General features: G+C 61.5%; 2 protein-coding genes across 6 annotated transcripts in view; one reads left to right on the top strand and one right to left on the bottom strand.

Annotated features, from left to right (window-relative positions):
* FBXL6 (F-box and leucine rich repeat protein 6) overlaps positions 1–428 on the bottom strand; it is a 23,962-nt gene extending 23,534 nt beyond the window's left edge. Inside the window, exon 1 of the mRNA XM_050939367.1 lies at positions 353–428. The gene's annotated coding sequence lies outside the window, so the exon portion shown is untranslated. The remainder of the gene's footprint in view (positions 1–352) is intronic.
* On the top strand, positions 394–16,001 carry SLC52A2 (solute carrier family 52 member 2). 5 transcript variants are annotated; one of them, XM_050939409.1, is made up of 7 exons: positions 394–491; positions 2,332–2,468; positions 6,137–6,251; positions 6,833–6,971; positions 10,040–10,907; positions 13,443–13,566; positions 14,346–16,001. In XM_050939409.1, the coding sequence occupies exons 4-7, from the start codon at positions 6,842–6,844 to the stop codon at positions 14,556–14,558; spliced, it is 1,335 nt and encodes a 444-aa protein (XP_050795366.1). In that variant the 5' UTR covers positions 394–491; positions 2,332–2,468; positions 6,137–6,251; positions 6,833–6,841; the 3' UTR covers positions 14,559–16,001. The 5 variants fall into 5 exon arrangements, with proteins under 5 accessions (XP_050795366.1, XP_050795369.1, XP_050795368.1 ...); XM_050939412.1 differs by lacking the exon at positions 394–491 and adding an exon at positions 1,085–1,384; XM_050939411.1 differs by lacking the exon at positions 394–491 and adding an exon at positions 1,370–1,465.

Raw genomic sequence — 16,001 nt, 5'->3', positions numbered from 1 at the left:
GGAGCCGGGGCAGCACTGGGGGCCGGGCACGCTGCAGGAGCCGGGGCAGCACTGGGGGCACATCCGTGCTTCTGTCCGCGCGGTGGGTGAATTCCTGGTGGCGGAGGGGGTGGCGCTCCCCTGCCCTCCTCTAGCCGGAGAGCGGCACTGCTTCGGGCCAGCGCTGGGGGCTGGGGCCCGGGGCCCTCCCGCTGGGCCCGGCACAGACGCGGCTGAATCTGCAGCCTGGGAGCCCGGACCTGGCAAGCTCCAAGGGGGACTGAATGGGGGAGGGGAGGGGGAGGGGGGCTGTGGGGTCCCGCGCTGAGGATTGTGGGAAGAGGCGGGGGGGGGGGGGCCGCGCGCCACTGACCGGGATCCCCGCTTGCGCCGCCGGCTCCTCACTCAGGGGCTCGCGAGAGCGGATGTTGCGGCGCCTTCCCGGATCCGTCACTTCCGGGGCGGGGCCACCCCACTCGCGGAACCGGGAAGGAGCCTGGAGCCGCGTGCGAGTGAGAGAGCGGGGGGGAGTGGGGGCTGGGGCGGGGGGAATGGAGCCGGGGGGGTCCAGGGGCAGTGGGGGCTGGGGCTGGGGCTGGGGCGGGGGGAATGGAGCTGGGGGGGTCCGGGGGGAAGTGGGGGCTGGAGCCGGGGGGGTCCGGGGGGAAGTGGGGGCTGGGGCGGGGGGAATGGAGCCGGGGGGGTCCGGGGGGAAGTGGGGGCTGGGGCGGGGGGAATGGAGCCGGGGGGGTCCGGGGGGAGTGGGGGCTGGGGCGGGGGGGAATGGAGCCGGGGGGGTCCGGGGGGAAGTGGGGGCTGGGGCGGGGGTTGGGGAACCGGTGGGGGAGGGGGGGGTCCGGGAGGAAGTGGGGGCTGGGGCGGGGAGAATGGAGCCGGGGGGTTCCGGGAGGAAGTGGGGGCTGGGGCGGGGGGAATGGAGCCGGGGGGGTCTGGGGGCAAGTGGGAGCTGGGGGGGTCCGGGGGGAAGTGGGGGCTGGGGCGGGGGGAAGTGGGGACGGGCCCGGAGCTCCGCAGCGTTCGCGGCCCAGAGCTGTGCCGAGGCTCGGCCGGGGGGAGCCGCTCTCCAGGCCTTGGCAGCCCGGGGGGCTGGGGATCTCCCCGGCAGGGGCAGAGCCCGGAGCCCGGGCTGGGAAGGCCCCCAGGCCCCCAGTCTGGCGTAGCCAGAGCCCGGCCAGGCGTGGCCAGGGGCAGCTGCTGTGAGAAGCTCTTAGGCCGTTGTATGGACCGGCGGCGCTGGACCTTTCCAGGCTCCTGCCCCCCTTGCAGGAGTCGGATTTCTCTGCCCTGCCCCCAGGTTCCACCTCACTGCAGAACTGCTCGCTTCCAAAATCAGACCCAGCCCCGGCAGGGTCACCGCCAGGCCAGTGCTGAGCAACAGCTTCTGGTCTCATTTCAGCTTTTGTATCCCTCTCAAAGACAGCAACTGTCGCACGTGCCTCTCCCTGTACACAGGTCCTGGTATGAGGTCTGAGTTCGTCCTGACTTCCCTAGTGCTTTTTCTGGAGCCTGTTGTAAAACTAGGCAAATATCTGGCTGAGTCGATGGACCTGCCCAAGACCTCTCAGTACCCCTGGGGTGCACCTATCCCGGTTGAGATCCACTGGCCATAAGCAGCAAAGAATCCTGTGGCACCTTATAGACTAACAGACGTTTTGGAGCATGAGCTTTCGTGGGTGAATACCCACTTCGTCAGATGCATCTGTCTTAAGTGGGCATTCACCCACGAAAGCTCATGCTCCAAAACGTCTGTTAGTCTATAAGGTGCCACAGGACTCTTTGCTGCTTTTACAGATCCAGACTAACACAGCTACCCCTCTGATACTGGCCATAAGGAGTGTGGTCAGGGGTGGGGGTCACTGGTCCGGACCCAGCCAGCTCAGTCCTCAATCAGGCATCTCTGGCTGGCTGGGCTTCTCAGAAGAAGCCAATAAATTAGTAGATAAGAGGGGCCATTAGGTGCTGGGTGGGGATTTCACAACACTTTTGATAAGGCGTCTCCATAAAAAGCTGTCAGGGAAATGAGTAACCCCTGGTAGGAGGGGAGCCTTGTGGTGTGTTGGCCGCTGGGGTGAAAGGGAGCTGTGGTGAGCAGCAGCTGGCCTGGTTGGATAGAGGTTAATAGTGGGTGACTTGTTTGGGGGCTGGGCCCTGGGCTGTCCCGTGGCCGGGTGAATGATTTAGAGGAGGGAGTGACTGCGGGTTCATGAAATTCACCAAGGATCCTAAGGTGTGTGAGAGGCTAAGCTCCAGGTGGGTGTGAATGTGGCCATGGGAAGGGCCACTTGTGCTGCCAGAGATGGTGTCTCACGCTGCTGGGCTCTGTATTTCCAGGACTTGCTGGGAGGGAATTCAGGAGGTGTTGGGGACCTTGAGTGGTGCTGGAGTCTCATCTTACGAGCTGTCTGCCTGCCTCCCAACCGTAAGGAAGCATCTCCTGAGGCTGCAGAGAAGACTGAGGATGGCCAAAAGTACGAAGGGGTAATTTAGCACCAGGATGAACAAGAACTGGTCCATTCAGCCTTCTTCTTTCTCCCATAATCTGAGCCCCTGGAGTTACACAGGGACACTAGTGGCAGGTCCATTTAGCTCAGGTTAAAGGAAGTCCTGGTCTGTGGAGCAGACTCTCAGCTTCCTGCGGCAGGAGGGCGGGGAGATCAGTGCCAGGGCTGGATCTGAAAGCTGCTGATAGCTCTGCAACCAGGGCTGATTTTGGCAGCTGTCCTGTTAAACTGGGAGTGGATGGATCTCTGCCTGCTCAGAAACTCCCATTGCACAACTTCCTCCAGGCCCCGTTGCACAATGGGCACAGCGCATGCTGCCTGCGGGGAAGGAGCAGGGCGAGGTTTGTCGAGAGGCTAGATGCTCTTATTCCAGCACCTGGCGCTCAGCATGTTCCGTGCCCTGAAGAGCTTTTGACGAGGCAGAGAGCAGGGAGGTTGGCAGAACCCGAATCCCTGAGATGTGCTGGGCTGTGTTGATTTCCGGGGCAGCTCTGCATTTTTGACTTACCCACTCTTCCCTTGTAATAGGAACAGCCAGTTGCTCCCCACTCCCATTCTGTATGAGTGCAGTTGAGCAGGAGGCTCTTTTTAATCGCCGGATTCCAAAGGGATCCACCATCCTGACTTCTGAAATGCCCGCTCTGTGCCGGCTGCCACAGGGCGACTGCCAGCAGGTCCTCCCAAGGGTGCAAACGGGACTCTTGCTCCAGTAACACTTCAGTGACTTGCCTTGTCCTATGGCCCCCTGAGATTAACACCCTGGTGGGGTTAGAGGAAGCAGCATCAGGCTGGCTGTGAGGATGAGGAGCCTGTAGGACATTCCAGGTTGCAATCTGGAGCAGTGAGGGGCTATGTCACCACTTGCCCTGTAACCTGGGATGCCTCCCAGTGCTTTGCTGCTGTAGCTCCCAACCTGGGCTCCTCACAAACAGCCTGCCAGCACGCAGGTCAGACCCTGAGTGTGTGTGTATGTGTGTAGCCGCAGCCCTGGGCCAGCAGCTCTGACCCCGGCAGCCTGTCAGCAAACATCAGCCACACTCTGGCTGCCAGGAGCCTTGGTTACAAGCTGCATGGTGATCCCAGCGCACCCGCAGTCCTGGATTAACCCCCCCCCAAACGCACATACAAAGCTTGTTCTGCACTGTCCAGCCCCCTCCTCAAAATACAACAGTCTGCTCCCGTAAATGAAGTTACCCAACCAATTCACAACGCTGGATTCGTTTTAATTAAAGAATGAAACAAGTTTGTTTATTTACAAAGAGGGAGATTTTGAGTGAATACCAGCATAAGGCATTAGAGTTGGAAATTCTTACAACTGAGAGAAAGATGAAACGCTTACAAACTAGACGTGGGTCCCGGTGAAGTCCCATCCTGCATGTTTTCAGTCAATTGCTGACCAGTCTTGGAGGCCAGGGTCTGCTTCCAAAGTCCACAGACTGTTCCTTTTGCCGTCTATTGTCTTTGGTGGAACAGAGAGCTGGACAGGGAGAGAGAACTGGGTGTGGCTTTGCCCCTCACTTTTACAATTCAATCATCCTTGAACTGCATTTCCCTGAGAGTTACCCCCAGTTAAAGTTCATTAGACCGGTGAAGAAGGCCACGTGGTGCCTGGTGGTGAAAGAGGCTGCACACTGTTTCTTCTCATCTTTGTTTGCTGAAATGCAGATTTTCCTTGTCTCCTGCTTTCTCCCATCTCGCTCTCTGAGGATCCTGGTCACAACTCAGATATAAATTGGAGATGAACACATGTCCTGTTGTTTAGGACATGCCCAGTTGGGGCTGCGTGGTTTTGAACATGTGCCACCTATGTCATTGTGACGGGATTTGTAACTTTACATGTAATGTTTCTACCCACGTTCTGCCGGGATGTTACTGACCAGCGAGTTATCGGTTTTCAGATGCTACCTGACAAGGCCTGTTTTGCCCACAGAGGATTACAGGGTGTCTAGGGTGTGAATACAGGGTGTTTTCCATCCCAGCCTGACGCTGAGCTGATGTGGGTATGGAGCAGGGTGATGACAGGCGAGAGTCAGTGGGGAGGAGGGTGGCTAGGGAGCTAGATCTGGGACGGGTGGCAGCAGAGAGGTGGTTGTGGGGCAGGTAAGGTCACTACGAGGGTGTGGGGCATCCAGTGGGCTATACTGTTATGCAGGAAACCAGGCCAAGCTCCAGTGGCTCTGTGCCCCGCTGGGCCCCTGCTGCGCTGTGTCCCCTCTGTACTTGATGGCCCTTGTGTTCTGCTCATTGGTCAATGGACGGGGTTTGCAGTGGTCTCTTTACCTCCCCAGCCTCTCCCAGCTTGGGGAGCTAACGCTGTAGTTGTAACACACCAGGTGATATGACTGGAGGCTGCAGAGACCCTTTCTCCAGGGGCTTGGGAAGAACAAGGCTCAGCAGGTTCCTTTATCTTCTCACTGCCTCCTGCTCCCGTGTCCCAGTCCTGGGCACTGGATCTCTCAGCCTTAGCTCCTAGTCTTGCGCTGATCACACGCCCATAGCTACACCTCCGGTCTGCTCTGCCTTGCTGGGGAGCCTCCCTGCACACAGTTCATCTCCGCCTCTGCTCAGGTCTCTCATTGCCCAGAGCTCTGGCATCCTCTGATTCTCCACGTCCCTCCCCCCCGCCCCCGCTGTCCATTTCCACCCCAGGGGGGCTGCTGGAGTCTCTTCCCCTGAGTCCTCAGCCTGCCTCCATCTCCTCTCACCTCAACTGCAGCGGCCTGTCCCCCCTCTTCAGGGCCCTGTAACTGCTAGCACGGGCAGAACGTCGCTCAGCGCCAACTGGGGCCAGTCTCTCTCTGCCAGGCCTACACTGGGTGCCCTCTCCTATTAGCCAGTGAGGGTTGGACAGGGAACCCATCGGCCTCATTCCTGGTCAGCCGGAGGAGTCACTGCAGAGCAGTCTGAGGTTCCCCACCGGCCCATGGGTGAGCACATGGGCTCTAGCCCCCCGCTGGGCCATGGGGGATGGGCCGGGCCACTCTTAGTGTTGTGTGGGGGGATCTCCCCACTGCTGAGATCTGCTTAAAGCCCAGACTCACCCTGGCCGTCCAGTGGGTCTAATCAATCAGCCTCCCCAGCTGCCTGCTCCATAGCAGGACTTGCCACCCTCCTACCCTGGTGCTCTGGCTGTGATTTAGCATCTGTGGGGTGGTCAGTCCATGTGCTACTGGGGAACCCAGGGCTCTTCCCCACAGCGGGTCTGGTCAGAACTGACACAGGGCACAGAAAAGTGCAGGGAGTGCGTCCCACAGCTGCTCTGGAGCCTGAGTCGAAAGCATGAATAGAAGGTATGAAGACAGCTCTGTCAGTGCCCCACAGCCCTGCGGCTGCCTCACTCCTGAGGGCCTTGCCCAGCTGTCAGCACTCCTGGAGCCTGCCTGCAGCTCTGCCCTGGGCTCTGACAGCGCAAATAGAAATTGACCATTGGCTTGTTGCATTCAGCTCACTGGCTTACAATCGTGCTGAGAGGTTGAACGGGAGGGTTCGGACGTGCACGCTCCATGCATTGTCCCACAGCACCGCCCCTTCTCAGGCCCTGGCCGCTGGAGTTCAGCGCTAGGCTCTGGTAGGACAGTTCCAGCCCCAGCACACCCAGCAGTCGGCGCGCTGGTGAAGGATGTTGTCTCTTTCAGCGATGGCTGGCTGTGGGGATCCCTGCTCCGGCAGCTCTGAACTCCTCCTTGCCCTTCGCCTGGCATAGCTTGGACTGTTGGGAGCGATTCGATTTTGGATCCACCAGCCTATCAGGTAACCCCAAGTACAAACCCCCTGTTCTCCCCACCCCTCTGCTTACCAGCTGCCCAGCAAGAGGGAGCACGGGTGGGGTGGAGACAGCCCTTGCTGCCTCATAGGAATCAATTGAGGGAGATGCAGAACCTTCCCCCTTAGTCACAGACAGACCTTGACTCACTGGTCGTGCCCTGTTCCTAGTGGCCAAATGCTCAGACCTGAGATTGCCACTGTGACCAGCTCTTTTCTGTTAGGCCCTTGCAGACAGAGGATGGGCTGGGCCATGGAGATTGACCTCCCATGCCAGTCATACAGACTGAGCCCCTGGGAGAGGTGTGAGGCAGGCTGGACGGATGGGGCTGTGTGTAGGAAGCCAGCCCGGCTCTGTGCATGTACTGAGCCTGTCCGTCCCTGGGAGGGGGCTCTGCTGACTCCTATGCCAGGTTCTCCTTCCCACCCGGTTCTCCCTGGCTCTGAGCCCTCTCTGCTGCAGCATGCCTGCCCTGGGAGCCAGGGACCCCATCTGGAATCCCCTCAGAGCTGGCACTATTCACCAGTGGATTAGCTGAACCAGACCTTGTTCTCTTCTCTGTTGCCAGGGTGAGAGGATGGCTGCCTCCGTGATGGGCCAGGCCATGGTCACCCACGTGCTGGTGGCCCTTTTCGGAATGGGCTCCTGGGTCTCCGTGAACTCCTTGTGGGTGGAGCTCCCCGTGGTGGTGAAGTGGCTTCCAGAAGGTGAGGCGCTGATGGGTGGTGATAAAGCGGAGCCTGTGGGCCTGGCGGGATGATGCCCTTGGCTTCACCTGGCACATAAGAGCAGCCGCAGTGGGTGGTCAGGTATCTTGCCTTCTGCTGTGCCATTCATCTTCCCCTCTGGCTGCCACAGCGCCCGGAGCCAGCGGAGAGGAGGAAAGTGTTGAATGGGGAATTGCTGTAGTTACACGGTAACATCCCTGTGATCATGAAAGGGGGCAGGTGGGGCTCAGACAATCCCCGTCCTAGGGAAACATGCGAACCTGCTACTCCGGGGTTCAGCGCCTAGGGGTTCTCACTTAGCCCTCCCCAGTGACGTAAGGCCTCTGGGGGGTGGGAGGTTCTCACTTAGCCCCTCCCCAGTGGTGTAAGGCCTCTGGGGGGTGGGGAGGTTCTCACTTAGCCCCTCCCCAGGGGTGTAAGGCCTCTGAGGGATGAGGGGTTCTCACTTAGCCCCTCCCCAGGGATGTAAGGCCTCTGAGGGGTGGGGGGTTCTCACTTAGCCCCTCCCCAGTGGTGTAAGGTCTCTGAGGGGTGGGGGGTTCTCACTTAGCCCCTCCCCAGGGGTGTACGGCCTCCGAATGCTGCGTTAGCCTGTGTGGCTCCGACCGCCCAGGTCACGAAGGATCAGAATGGGAGCCAAAGCTGGGCACGCTCCTGCAGATCATGACCAACCCAGCTGCTGCCACCCCGCCCAAGCAAGGCACCGGAAGAGCTGCTGGAACCCTGCTGGCTCTGGCCCCGGCAGTGCCCTGGACTCAGAGGGGGCCGGTGGCCGGTGCCGGCTGCGCAGAGACGTGCTGCCCTGGATGCGTGCAGAACGTGTTGTGCTCGCTGAGCACAAGGATGCACAGGCTGCAGCCCAGAGCCCCAGGCAACAAACAGCACGTTCCATTCCAGCCGAGCGGATGGAGAACAAAGGCAGGAAGGGACGAGCTCCCCCGGCTTCCAGCGGGTTTCACAGCCCAGGGCGAAGGAGGAGTCATTGGCGGGTTCTTGGTGGAGTGGGAGGCAGCAAGGACACTGCTGGCGTGAACGCGGGCAGCTGCCCTCTGGGCTCCAGATTGCAGCCAGGGCTCTGAGTGCAGGGTTGCCGTAGGAGTCGGGAACGCAGGCCCCAAGGGAGCTTTGTTCTGCTGCTGGGCGGATGTGATGGGGGCTCGGCCGGCCTAGTGAAGAAGAGCTGTGGAGTCCCTGGGTGTCCGAGCGAAGGGGGGAGGGTTGGGTTATCCCGCTGTCTGTGCTGGGAGCCAGCAGGTGCTGCCTGGCCTTCCCCGAGGAGAGCAGCCCTCAGCCTGTCTCTTGGGGGTGGAGGCTAGTGTGTGCCATGCTGGCTGCGTGCTGGGGAAGGCCATCGGGATGGGCTGACTGGATGTTTCCGGCATGCTGGGGTTGGCTCATTAGCAGGATAAAGAGCAGTAGGCAGGGCCGGGAGTTAGTGTTAGGGCTGTTCCACTTCCACCCCCTACCACTCCCCAAACGGGTGACGCTCTGTTCCTGCTCGGGAGGGATTGTGCTGGGGTGCCCGTAGCGCTGCGGTGATCTGCACCCGCCCCATGCATGGCCCTGCCACGGCGACGCTGTGAGTGCAGGGAGGCTGCTCTTCGCCCTTTGCTCGGTCCCAGAGGAACTCGCTGAGCCCCCGGACAGATGGGCCCGCTCACCTCTGCCGTAGCCAGGTTGGCTAAGAGTAGCCAGCCTCGGGGTTTCCAAATGCTTCCATGGGGTGTGGGGCACACCTTGGCAATTCTGGCAGCACCTCCCGCCGCCCCTCTTCCCAGCAGAGACAGCAGAGGAGGAGCTGGGGGATTTCCAGGCTCCTTTTGTTCCTGGTTCAACTCCCCTCCTGTCTGCCCTTCTCTGCCACTCTGCATGCACATGCCAGCCACCTCCCCCCACGCCCCCCCATCATGCCCACATTTGGTCCCCCGCGCACATGCTACCCAGCCTCCTAGGGGTCCTCTTCTCCCCTTCCCCTGCTCCCCATGGCGCCTCCACTCCTCTGTGGGGGTCCCCCATGGCTCCAGGCTCGCCTCTGTCACACAGAGCCTGCCTTGCTGGCCGCCAGCCCCCGCAGGTCACCCGCAAATGCTCCTCAGGCCATGGCAAGGGAGCCTTGGGATGGGAGGCTGTTAGGACAGCCCCACGCTCTGCACAGGCAGCATCCTGGGGCCGGGGGCAGGCTGCTGTGCTTCCCCTGGGGGGCTGTTGAGGGTGGTGGAGGCCTGGTTCCCTACTTGTCTCTGTCTCACCGTTGTGCCAGGGCTGCCCACCTGAAGGCTGCCTCTGCACGTGCTGCAGGCACATGGTGTTCCCAGCTAAGCACTGCCAGGGGCTGGTGGTGTTACCTGGCTGTGCCAAGGGAGTGTGTGCCTGAGCCTCCCCGCCTCGCAGCTGGATTCCTCCCCTGGAATTCCCCCGCAGCCCCCCACACGCATGCCCTCGCCTGGCCCCTGCCACTAGCAGCCTGCAGCCCGGGCTGGCTGGGGCTCGGCCAGTTCCCACTGGCCCCCAGAACCATCACACAGTGCAGCGTCTCCATATAGGCCCAGTGCTGGGGGGTGGGGGGAGCGTGGGTTGGGATGGGGGGCAGCAGCAGAGCTCTGCGAGTTGCTCTGGTAGCAGCGTTTCGTTAGCTGCAGGAGGACCCACATCGCCCCCCCCCCCGGTCGTGCTCTCTGCGGGGAGATCAGCCCATGGGCTCCTTTCTCCCCAGGTAGACCTGCGCTGTGCTGTGCTAATCCCACAGAAGGCTGCAGCACCCCCGTGGGAGCACTGACTTTGTCTCCCCCCCCCCAACCAGAGCCGGGACAACATGAAACCCAGGCCCCAGCCCCTTCGGGGTGCTGCCCTAAAGTCTGCAGCCTCTGCTTCCCTCTCCAGCAAGAGGGGGCTGTGCTGGTCGCCTGCAATAGAAGGGCACAGAATTGCAGGCAGCACCACTCGGGGCTGGGCCCTGGGGTGCCTGGCACAGCGAGGATCCGGCTGCCCTGCCAGGCGAAGGGCTTGGGACGTCAGGTGTCACTAGTGCTGTGTCTCTCCCCCTGCAGGCTGGAATCTCCCTGCCTACCTCTCAGTCCTCATCGCCCTGGGGAACGTGGGCCCCATTGCCGTCACCCTGGCTCACAAGCTGGCCCCTGGGTGGCTGAAGGAGCGCTGGGTCATCCACGCCATCCAGGTGCTGGGTGTGGGAGCGGCCCTCTTCCTGGCTTTGTTCTGGCACCGGACGGCGACGGTGGCGGGGGAGCCCCACAGCCTGGCCTTCCTGCTCCTGGCCTTCCTCCTGGCCTTTGTCTGCTGCACCTCCAACGTCACCTTCCTGCCCTTCATGTACCAGTTCCCCCAGCAGTTCATCCGCACCTTCTTCGTGGGCCAGGGCCTGAGTGCCCTCTTCCCCTGCGTGGTGGCGCTGGCGCAAGGGGTGGGCAAGCTGGAGTGCCGCAACGCCACCTCTGGCAACGGCTCCCAGCCCCACTACCTGGAGGAGAACTTCCCCGCGGACACCTACTTCTGGCTGATGTCCGCCATGCTCGCTGTCTCGGCGCTCGCCTTCCTGGGGCTGATCCTGCAGCGCCGCCGCGCCAGCAGCTCCCCTGCCTGCCAGGAGAGCTCTTCCAAGGGCAGCGTGGAGACGGAGGAGTCCTTCCCGCTGCAGGACGGCACCCCCATGTCGGACAGCGCCACGGAGATCGCCAAGGGCGCCCACTCCCCGGCCCAGCCCGCCTCCTTCTGGACAGGCCGGAACATCTACCTGCTGGTGCTGCTGGGCATCTCCAATGCACTGACCAACGGCGTGCTGCCCTCGGTGCAGAGCTACTCCTGCCTGCCCTACGGGAGCACGGCCTACCACCTCTCCGTTGTGCTCAGCAACATCGCCAACCCCGTGGCCTGCTTCGTCGCCATGTTTGTGCTCTGCAGGTAAGGCAGGGCACAGAATCAGAATCACAGGGTTGGAAGGGACCTCAGGAGCTCAGCTAGTCCCACCCCCTGCTCAGAGCAGGACCAAGCCCAACTAAATCATCCCAGCCAGGGCTCTGTCAAGCCTGATCTTAAAAACCTCTAAGGAAGGAGATTCCACCACCTCCCTAGGTAACCCATTCCAGTGCTTCACCACCCTCCTAGTGAAATAGTGTTTCCTAATATCCCCCACTGCAATTTGAGACCATTGCTCCTTGTTCTGCCACCTGCCACCACTGAGAACAGCCCAGCTCCATCCTCTTTGGAACCCCACTTCAGGTAGCTGAAAGCAGCTATCAAATCCTCCCTCATTCTTCTCTTCTGCAGACTAAACAATCCCAGTTCCCTCAGCCTCTCCTCATAGGTTACGTGCTCCAGCCCCCAATCCTTTTTTTTGCCCTCTGCTGCACTCTTTCCAATTTTTCCACATCCTTCTTGTAGTGGGGGGCCCAAAATAACCCAGCAAAGCCTCACCAATGTCGAATAGAGGGGAATGATCACATCCCTCGATCTGCTGGCAGTGCCCCTACTAATGCAGCCCAAAATCCGTTCTTGGCAACAAGGGCACACTGCTGCCTCATATCCAGCTTCTTGTCCACTGTAACCCCCAGGTCCTTTTCTGCAGAACTGTTGCCTAGCCACTCGGTCCCTAGTCTGTAGCAGTGAATGGGATTCTTCCGTCCTAAGTGCAGGACTCTGCACTTGTCCATGTTGAACCTCATCAGGTTTGTCCAGGTTGAACCTCAACATGTCCCAGCCTCCTCCCTACACCCCTCTTCAGCCTTGCCCCAGAGTGCACTTCAGCACCATCTGACACCCCCTGCCTGAGGGGCTGTGCTGCGGGGCAGGATTGAGGGGCATTGGTGCGGCTGGGGGGAGGAGGTCCTGGACGGGGCCAGCAAGGGGAGCCATAGGTCACAGCTGCATGGTGGCCCTGTGGTCGGAGTTGGGTACCCAGCACGTATCTGAGTCATTCCCAGTGATGTCCCTAGTGAGCAGCCAAGCCGGGTCCAGGGCTTGTGCACGTTAAACGTTTGTAAAACCGAGACCATGTCCCCGCCCCCCGCACTGAGCTTGCCCAGTGCCTCTGGGCTCGCCAGGCTCCCCACGCCCTCCAGTCGCCAGATGGGGAGGAGGCGGCCTCAGATTGATCGGGCAGGGGCCCGTGGGAGTCAGGGGATATTTATGGAAAGGGGGGTTGAGAGGAAGGCTGGCCCAGTGGTTAGACCCTGGGATTTGGGAGAACTGAGTTCAATTCCCTGCTCCGCCACAGACATGATGGGTGACCTCGGGCACGTTCCTTAATCTTTCTGCATCTCTGTTCCCCACTTCACGCCTCCCCTGGCTGCGGTGAGGATAAACACTGGGAAGGTTTGAGGTGCTCAGTTACACAGCTGGGGACATATAAACGCTACATGTTGACTGGCTCTGCAGGGGCGGGGATAGAGCCCTGATTGCACAGCTCTGTCCCTTCCTTTCAGCCCCACTTTCCCCTGCATTGATCCAACACCCCCCTGCCGCTCAGACTCTCTTACTGCTGCTCTGAGTCCTCCAACACACCTGCTCTGAGCCCCCCTCCCCACATGCCCCCACTGCTCCAAGTCCCCCTCCCCGTACATCTCCTCTGCTCTGATCCCCACTCCCCACACGCCACCAGTGCTCTGAGCCCCCCTCCCTGTATGTGTCTGCTCTGAACCCCCCTCCCTGTACGTCTCCTCTGCTCCGAGCCCTCTCCTCACACACCCCCAGTGCTCTGAGCCCCCCTCCACATACGTCTCTGCTCCAAGCCTCCCTCCTCACACACCCCCAGTGCTCCAAGCCTCCCTCCCTGTACGTCTCCTCTGCTCCAACCCCCCTCTCCCCACACGTCCTCACAGCTCTAAATCTGGCCTAGCCTATGGGGAAGAGGCTCTTCACGAGCAGGCTTAGAGAGGTGTGATGTGGCCCATTCATCTCAATGAGATGTTCTCAGCTGAAGGAGGAGGTCCCATGGAGATGATACAGCCTGACCCATCAGCGTGGGGAGGTGTGAATTGTTCCAGCTGGGCGAGTCACACACAGACCCCCCATGTCAGGTACAGCTAGACCTAACGCGCTGCAGTTGTGCTGCTGCCCTGCTCCAGTGTAGACACGACAGCAATGGGAACGGACTGAGCTCAATCCCTGCCCTACAGAGCTCTGCTTTGAGCCCCAACTGTGTACGAAATAACCGTCCCCCTTCCCCCCCCCCCCGCCCAGCATGTTACTAAATCAACAGGGGCCTTATCGTGGGAGTCCCCTTCTCAGATCACCCCAAGTCTTGCTCAGAGCTCTCCCTGGCACCCCACAGAGCACAGCACTTAGCGCCCCCAGGAAGTGCTGCCCAGTCTAACGCGTATGGAGCGGATGCGCCGTGCTGCTCAGACAGCAGGGCAGGGCTCCTGTCCCCTGCCCCCACTCGCCCCGTTGGCCCCCCGGCCCGCGACTGACCCTCATTTGCCTTCTCTCTACCCGCAGGTCAGTGGTGGGCTTGAGCGTCATCTCTGTGCTGGGAGGCGTCTTTGCAGCCTATCTGATGGTGCTGGCCGTGCTCAGCCCCTGCCCTCCGCTGCTGGGCAGTGCGGCTGGAGTTGCCCTGGTGGTGAGTAGGGTGCAGTCTGGGCCCCGGTCTCTCTGGGGGCCGCTGCACCTGGCTGCAAAGGAGCCATCAGAGCATCCCTGCTGGTGGGCTGCGGCTTTGGTCCAGGGACTGATCTCTGGGGCACCGACCAGTCAGCCTCTACCTGACGGGGCTTCCCAGGGCCCTTGGGAAATGTCCCTCCAGTCTTCTCCCATGGCTCCCAGTTCTGCCCCTCGTGCCCTGTGCAGCTCCTCAGGGTTCAGTCCCTGGGTGTCTGATACGGGACCGGCTCCAGCTTTTTTGTTGCCCCAAGCGGTAAAGCGAAGGAAAGAAAAGAAGATAAAGCCGATTGGCAGCAGCTCAGTGGTGCTGCTCCGTTCTTCGGCGGCGGGCCCCTCGCTCCCTCTCTTTCTTTTCAGCGGCACTTCGGCGGCAGCTCAGAGAGGGACTGAGGGACGTGCCACCCCTTCCCATTGGCCACCCCAAGCACCTGCTTCCTTCACGGGTGCCTGGAGCTGGCCCTGGTCTGATACCAGGCTCACAGGGCTGGCAAAGTGTCTGGGGGTCCAGACAATGCCCGGGATCCCCAGGGGCTGGCAAGTGCCCCCCTTCCACCTGCCACTGGCGAGTGACCCCTGGTTCTCAGCCGGCCTCCGGGCCTTTTGCTCTGAGGGTTTCTGGCCCAGGAGGCGGGGATGGCTGTGTTGGTCCTGCTCATCACGACCCGTGGGTTCCCTTGGGTCGCTGTGGTTGGCCGCTGTGGCTGGCGAGGTGGCTGAGGCCTTATCTCTCCCCGACAGGTGCTGTCCTGGATCCTGTTCCTGGGCCTCTTCTCCTACCTCAAGGTGGTGATCGGCAGCCTGCTGCACGAGGCTGGCCACACGGCGCTGGTGTGGTGTGGAGCGGTCATCCAGGCGGGCTCCCTGGTGGGCGCCCTGGCCATGTTCCCCCTCGTCAGCATCTATCACCTCTTCCAGAGCGGGCAGGACTGTACCGACAGCTGCAGGGCATGAGTGGGGCAGGACACAGTGGCCCCATGGGGGGCTCTGCCCGGCTGGAGCTGGCACCAGCTGGCCTCCGCCTTAGGGACGTAAGAATTGCTGTAGAGGGTTCAGAGCAGTGGGCCGGCTTGTCCCACGGCTCCTGGCCAGTAGCTGATGCTTCAGAGGAGAAGCCCGTGGTGCCCCTGGTCAGCTGGGAGCCTCTGCTCTCCGTTGCTGCACGGAGCAGGCCCGTGGGCTGGTCATGCTACCGTACGGACCAGGCACCAGCAGGCCTGCCCAGCCCTGCTGCTTGGGGAGAGGGGTAGCAGCCCTGCCTTGTGGCCTGGTTCCCTGGGCCTGGCAGCTGCTGCACTCATGCTTCTCCAGCAGAGTTTACGACGCACTGAGCTGGGGCTGGGGTGAGGGGGGGGGGGCCTTCACTGGTGCTGCCGCCAGTGTCCGAATGTCAGAGTTGGGGGCCCCTGTGGTGCAGGACCAGGATCCATGGGGTCCCCCCTCCCACAGCAATGGCTGCTGACTGGATGGAGCCGCTGGGCACCCTTCTCCAGCGCCGTTCCACTCGCTGTGCAGCCACCCCAGCCCCTGCCCAGTGCTCTCAGTACACATTAACCCTGGGCGTCCCTTCCCCTGCCCTGCCCCAGCCCTCCGGCCCAGGGCCCCGCCAAACACTGCACCCCAGCACCAGGGGATCTGGCGAGCGGTGACCTGCCAGCCTGCGGCTGGGCTCCCCTGAGTTCTGTACCCTCTGTGCTGTGGTAGCCCCCAGGGAATCCGGCCCCCTGCTCACTGCAGAGCCAACTCTTAGCAGGGGGAGCTCGGGGATGGGCTGGTCTCTGATCCCAGCCATTGCAGCCTGTACCCGAGCTGGGGTCTATGCCCTGCCTTCAGGATGGATCCTGGATGCCCAGCCGGCCCCATGGTTCACTCCCAGCAGCCTCTTCTCAAGCACAGGAGCTGGTCAGCCTCAGCCCAGGGAGTTTATCTTGGCAGGACAAGGGGCAAACAGCTGCCTGAACCTCTGCGGGTCTGCATGGCTCCTGCCATCCAAAAACAAGTGGGGCTGGGTGGGCCCAGGCTGGGGGGACACAAACTGCAGCGGGGGGACGGGTTCCTCACTGCGGTGGGGGGGAGGGTGTTCTGTTCCCTGAGCAGCCTGGGACCAAAGCCAGCAGGGAACCCCCAGCCTTGGGGGCGTCTCCTAAGCCAGGCCCCTAGGTGCAGGGTGGCATGTACTGCCTGGCTACTGGCTGTGTCACCTCTGCAGGCCCTTCCGCATGCTGCCCGGTGTGCTCAGGCCTCTGCGTCTTACTGGCTCCTGCTGGGGTCCACGGGGCTGGGCGGTCGGTAATCTGTCTCCACGGTGGTAGAAAGATGGTGATTTTGTATAGACGCCGACTCCCCATCGCTGTGGGCCAAGGAGAGGTGGAGCAGGAATAAATCTTATCCGAATCA

Source organism: Gopherus flavomarginatus, chromosome 2 (genome assembly GCF_025201925.1).
Source record: "Gopherus flavomarginatus isolate rGopFla2 chromosome 2, rGopFla2.mat.asm, whole genome shotgun sequence".
Classification (NCBI taxonomy): domain Eukaryota; kingdom Metazoa; phylum Chordata; order Testudines; family Testudinidae; genus Gopherus; species Gopherus flavomarginatus.
This window is presented reverse-complemented; position numbering and strand designations above follow the sequence as displayed.

Excerpts from the sequence above, each read along its gene's own strand:
- SLC52A2 (XM_050939409.1), top strand. The coding sequence starts at position 6,842 with ATGGCTGCCTCCGTGATGGGCCAGGCCATGGTCACCCACGTGCTGGTG. Across the intron at positions 6,972-10,039 it reads GGTGAAGTGGCTTCCAGAAG|GCTGGAATCTCCCTGCCTAC; the intron begins GTGAGGCGCTGA and ends CTCCCCCTGCAG. Across the intron at positions 13,567-14,345 it reads CGGCTGGAGTTGCCCTGGTG|GTGCTGTCCTGGATCCTGTT; the intron begins GTGAGTAGGGTG and ends TCTCCCCGACAG.